The 6,000-nt window shown below is 43.4% G+C and overlaps 1 protein-coding gene across 3 annotated transcripts in view; it reads right to left on the bottom strand.

Moving 5' to 3' along the window:
• The window catches only part of gmppb (GDP-mannose pyrophosphorylase B), a 29,822-nt gene continuing 23,822 nt past the window's right edge, over window positions 1–6,000 (bottom strand). For all 3 annotated transcript variants that reach the window (XM_072280726.1, XM_072280727.1, XM_072280725.1), the window contains 2 exons: window positions 5,281–5,463; window positions 1–1,168 (listed from right to left, as the gene is read on the bottom strand). In XM_072280726.1, coding sequence (XP_072136827.1) covers window positions 1,037–1,168; window positions 5,281–5,463 — 315 coding nt within the window. In that variant the 3' untranslated portion in view covers window positions 1–1,036. The remainder of the gene's footprint in view (window positions 1,169–5,280; window positions 5,464–6,000) is intronic.

The raw sequence follows: 6,000 nt of genomic DNA, 5'->3' as shown, positions 1-6,000 counted from the left end.
TGATTCTTTTAAAGTATATTTGCACAAAAATTCAGAATTTATCATGTTAAAATAGAACAAGAGGCCCCAATCATTTACAGGCACTTCAATGGCCAATTTCACAACTACTCCAACTGAAGAAATTAAATGTTGCCTTCTGATAGCAAGAAATCTCCCATTTCCAAATAAATGACATTGTATAGAAACTGTGTACAAATTAATAAAAATAATTCACAATAAGAAACCCATCAGGAATTAAATTGGAACTCCCACAATTAGTATTGGTCTTTGTTTTACCACATTGGGTAAATGCTTACGTTTCTAAACATTCTAGCCTGTACAGGCACATGCATGTAGGGAAAATAAACTTTAAGCTACAGGGTACAGAGCAAACTGCATTAATCTCTCATTAATCAGCACAGTGCAATAATGTCAGAGCCCACATTATGTGGAACTACAGTTAAGGTTCCGGCTGTCACCCGCAGCCAGAACAACTAGAAAACTGGGTGTGACTCTTGGTCTTAATTCTGTAACATATGAAGGCTATAGTCTTCAAGGCTGTTTTATAGAACTCAGTAGAACTCACTTCAAGTGGACAAGAGTGGAACCCCATCAATAAATTACCCACGTAGTGACCAAAGGCCCTGCTTTATTTTGATGACTGGCTAGATATTGTTAGTAAGATGTTGTAGAGTTAACATAGAGCTTTGCCTTTAGGGATCCATCTTTCCCATGTAATATTTCAAAAGCCACCCTCCCTAGGAAATGATTTACTGGATCTAATCTTGCATAAGAGCTACTCCCTTCACAGAGCCACCTGAAATAATTACAAGCTGCAAGTACTTCAAGGCAAATCATATTTTAAGCTGAACTCCTCTGACACAGTTGGTAGGATGACGCAGCCTAAATAACAGCATCTTTAGTGATTTGTCAGTCTGAATTCAGGTGCTGCAAGGGGAGTTATCCAAGTACCCAACCCTTATTCATTACTCTGATCCACCCATTGGCAGGTTAGAACGCTCTGCCCTTGAGCTTGGGTGCAGGTAACAGCCATGACCTACATGATGATCTTGGGCTCTGGCACAGAGTCAGCGATAGACTTGTGAGGTAGGACGTTAGCTCCATTCAAGTAGAGTTCATCTTTTACAATCACATCCTCTCCCAGGACTGCCACGTTCTCCATCCGCACCTGGAGACAAATAGACACCAGTCAAACCCAACAATGCCAGTGGCAAACCTATACTTCACCACCTGTGTTGGAGAAAAGTGACAGCCTTACTGGGCACAACACAATCAGGAAGGAAGAAATGAAGGCATCCCAGTGCACAGGCAAAGAGCTCGAACACCTTCTCATTCAACATTTAAATGTATTATGCACAAATAACCAGCCCTTCTAACCACCTGAGCCAGCAAACTCTCCAAATCACTGAAAGCTTTTGTTGAACTGTGCCTAATTAGAATGTTATTGATCATTGGCAGTGGCTCATACAGCTGATGACTGCCCAGTGTTGCCATTTCCTGGCAGGAGTCCTCAAAAATATATATCAATATATCAAAAATATATATATAAAACAAGTTAGGTCTTTATTCTTTGGAGTGTAGAAGGTTGAGGGAAGACTTGATAGAGGTATTTAAAATTATAAGGGGTATAGATAGAGTTGACGTGATAGACTTTTTCCATTGAGAGTGGGGGAGATTCAAACAAGAGGAAATGTTGAGAGTTAAAGGGCAAAAGTTTAGGGGTAACATGAGGGGGAACTTCTTTACTCAGAGAGTGGTAGCTGTGTGGAACGAGCTTCCAGCAGAAGTGGTTGAGGCAGGTTCGATGTTGTCGTTTAAAGTTAAATTGGACAGCTATATGGACAGGAAAGGAATGGAGGGTTATGGGCTGAGGGCAGGTTGGTGGGACTAGGTGAGAGTAAGAGTTCGGCACGGACTAGAAGGGCTGAGATGGCCTGCTTCTGTGCTGTAATTGTTATATGGTTATATGGTTATATCAATTGGGACTCTTTATTGACGTAAAAGGGAATGTATGCATTTGAGGCATCCTTGTGAGAAACAGAGACAGTACAGTACAGGCCCTTCAGCCCACGATGTTATGCTGACTCTAACCTGCTCTAAGATCAATCCAACCCTTTTCTCCCACATTGTCTATTGTTCTATCACCCATGTGCCTGTCTAAGAGTTTCTTAAATGTCTCTAATGTATCTGCCTCTGTCACACCCCCCCAACATTATGTAAAAAAACTCAACATTAACAAGCACCTATACTTTCCTCCAAACACCTTAAAATTCTGCCCTCTCGCATTTGCTATTTCTGCTCTGGGAAAGACTCTCTGACTACCCACTCCATCTGTTCCTCAATCAAGTCACCTCTCATCCTCCTTTGCTCCAAAGAGAAAAGCCCTAGCTCGCTCAACCTATCCTCATAAAACATTTTCTCTAATTCAGGCAGCATTTTCGTAAATCTCCTCTGCACCCTCTCTGAAGGTTCCAAAGCAGATCAGAACAGATTACAATATTTCACTTGTGGTCTAACCAGAGCTGCTACATCACTTTGCAGCTCTGAACTCAATCTCCCAACTAATGACCATACACCTTTTTAAACAACCCTGTCAACTTACACAGCAACTTTGAGGAATCTGTGGATACGAACTCTATAAGATTTCTCTGTGCCTCTACACTGCTAAGAATCTTGCCGTTAACCCTGTATTCTGTCTTCAGATTCAACTTTCCGAAATAAATCACTTTGCACTTTTCCAGGTTGAACTCCATCTACCACTTCTCAGCCCAGCTCTGCATCCTATCACAACTTTGAACACCATCCACACCACCATCAATCCTCATGTCACCTGCAAATCTACCAACCCACAGTTCCACTTATTCATCAAAGTCATTTATAAGAATTACAAAGAACAGGGGTTCCAGATCAAGTTCCTGTGCAATATCACTGGTCACCAAACTCCAGGTAGGAAATGCTCTATCTACAACCAGCCTCTGCCAATTCGGAATCCATGCAGCCAGGTTTCCCTGAATCCCATGCCTCCTGACTTTCCAAATGAGCCTACCATGGAGAAGGTTATCAAATATCTTACGAAAATCCATATACATCACATCCACTGCTCTACTTTCATCAATGTGCTTAATCAGACGATGCTTCTCCAAATACTCAAGTCCAGTCTAATAATCTGCAATAATTCACGCAGCATTGAAGTAAGATTTACTGCTCTGTAATTCCTCGGGTTATCCCCACTCCCCTTTTTGAATAAACAAATAACCTTTACCACCGTCCAATCATCTAGTACTACTCTTATGGCCAGAGGACGTAAGGATCATCACCAAAGGCCCAGCAATCTCTTCCCTTGCTTCCCATAGTAACCTGGGATATATCTAATCTGGCCCTGGGGTCTTATCTATCCTATTGTTTTTTAAAACTTTCAGCACTACTTCTTTCTTAACATCAACATGTTCCAGCGTATCAGCCTTACGTTCATTTTCCTTAGATTCATCAAGGTCCCTTTCATTGGTGAACATTAAGGAAATAATGAATAGGAAATTTGCGGATGACACCGAGATTGGGGGTGTAGTGGACAGTGAGGAAGGCCATCAGAGTTTGCAGCTAGATCTGGACCAGCTGGGAAAATGAGCTGAACAATGGCCGATGGAATTCACTGAGGACAAGTGCAAGGTGTTGCACTTCGGCAGGACCAACCAGGGAAAGTCTAACACAGTGAACGGAAGGGCACTGAAGATTGAAGTAGAACAAAGGGATCTAGGAATGCAGGTACATAATTCATTGCAAGTGGTGGCACAGGTAGACAGGACCAAACCATTTTCCATCTACTCCCATTGGCCTGTACTGGGACCATAGTTCTCCACACCCCTGCCATCCATGTACTTATCCAAACTTCTCTTAAACGTTGAAATCAAGCTTGCATGCACCACTTGCACTGTCACCCCTCTCTACACTCTCACAACCCTCTCAGTGAAGTTTCCCTCATGTCCCCCTTAAACTTTTCAACTTTCACCCTTAACCCATGATATCTAACTGTAGTCCCACCCAACCTCAGTGAAAAAAGTTTGCTTGCATTTACCCCATCTATACACCTCAATTTTGCACACCTCTATCAAATCTCCCCTCAATCTTCTATGTTCCAAGGACTAAAGTCCTAACCTATTCAACCTTTTCTTATAACTCAGTTCCTCCAGAACTGGCAACATCCTTGGAAATTTTCACTGTACTCTTTCAACCTTATTTTCATCTTTCCTGAAGGAGGTAGCTGACCAAAACTGCACACAATACTCCAAATTAGGCCTTACCAGTGTCTTATACAACTTCAACGTAACCCTCCATCTCCTGAACTCAATACTTTGATCTCTGAAGGCCAATGTGTCAAAAGCTTTCTTTACAACCCTATCTAATTGTGACACCACTTTCAATGAATTATGGACCTTTGTTCCACCACAATCCTCAGTGCCCTGCTGTTCACTGTGTAAGACCTGCCCTATTTGGTCCTACCAAAGTGCAACATCTCACACTTGTTACACATTAAATTCCATCTGCCATTTTTCCAGCCGGTCTAGATCCCGCTGCAAGCTCTGATAGTCTGCTTCGCTGTCCACTACACCCTCAATCTTGGTGTCATCTGCAAATTTGCTGATCCAGTTAACAACATTATCATCCAGATCTTTGATATGGATGGCAAACAGCAACAGACCCAGCATTCTTCCCTGCTGCACGCCACTAATCAAAGGCCTCCAGTCAGACTACCACTCTCTGGCTTCTCCCACAAAATCAATGTCTAATCCAATTTACCACCTCATCTTGAATGTGAAGTGACTGAAACTTCTTGACCAACCTCCCATGTGGGACCTTGTCAAATTCTTTGCTAAAGACCACGTGAACAACATCTGCTGCCTTGCCTTCATCAACTTTCCTGGTAACTTCCTTGATCAACTCAATAAGGTTGGTTAGATACCATCTACCATGCGCAAAGTCATGCTGACTATACTAGTCAGTCCCTGTCTATCCAAGTACTGATAACTTTCCCAGTACTGATGATTTCCTGGTTTATTTTTAGAGCTTTTCTTAAAAGAAGGTAATCATCTGCAGGTACTCCAGCTGTCCATGACTGAACAGCACAACAGTGAGCATTGCCCTGAAACACTGGGCAGGAGGTGTTGCCCATTCACACCAGCGAGTGCAGGCGGAGAAGGGGAAGAACACTTCAATCCTCTGTTTTCCCTCAATTACTCCTCACAATCCTCTTTCTTCCCCACCCTTTCCCCTCCCCTCACTTACCCACTGACCCACATCAGAGTTCCAGCCAATGATACAGGACTCCAGCCAGGAATGGGAGCGAATTCGTGAGCCCTTCAGCACTGTACAGCGCTTTATCCGCACCCCATCCTCAACTACCACTCCTGGGCCGATGGTCACATTGGGACCAATGGAGCACTTCTCTCCAATTCGTGCACTTGGGTCCTGAAAGACAGAATAACACATCGATGATAAGTTTCGGAGTCTGTGACAGACAAAGTCAAACACTGCAAAGGCAGACGTATGTAGATGGGGCTGGATCACACAGAAAATCTAGCACATATCTGACCTCAATGCTACTGTCATGTCTCTAAGCTTCAAACATCTATGTGAAATAACTAGTCTGTCCCAACCCTATTCCCACTCTGCTTCACTCTGAAGTCTGTATATCAAGATCTAGCAGCAATGTCACTCAGAGAGGCCTGAATGGGACTCAAGGAGGATGTGGGAGAATATGGCAGAGGAGAACTGAGGCAGAAGATAGATAGTTTAGGCAGGAGAATGGTGCTTAATGCTGCATCTAGTTTAACTATACTAGCTTGGGGAGTGTCTGGCATTTGAAAGGTGCAGCAGTCCTGCCTCAACCAGCCTCACATCCCCACCCCACCCCAATGCAGATAAAGTGAACGTAACGGCACAGGAAAGATGTTGCTTAAGTGGGTCTGTTTTCACTGGAGTGGTGGTGGGGGGGTGGAGAACCCG

Source organism: Mobula birostris, chromosome 16 (assembly GCF_030028105.1).
Source record: "Mobula birostris isolate sMobBir1 chromosome 16, sMobBir1.hap1, whole genome shotgun sequence".
NCBI classification, from domain to species: Eukaryota; Metazoa; Chordata; class Chondrichthyes; order Myliobatiformes; family Myliobatidae; genus Mobula; species Mobula birostris.
Note: the sequence above shows the minus strand (reverse complement) of the source record. Positions and strands in the feature narration are given on the sequence as shown.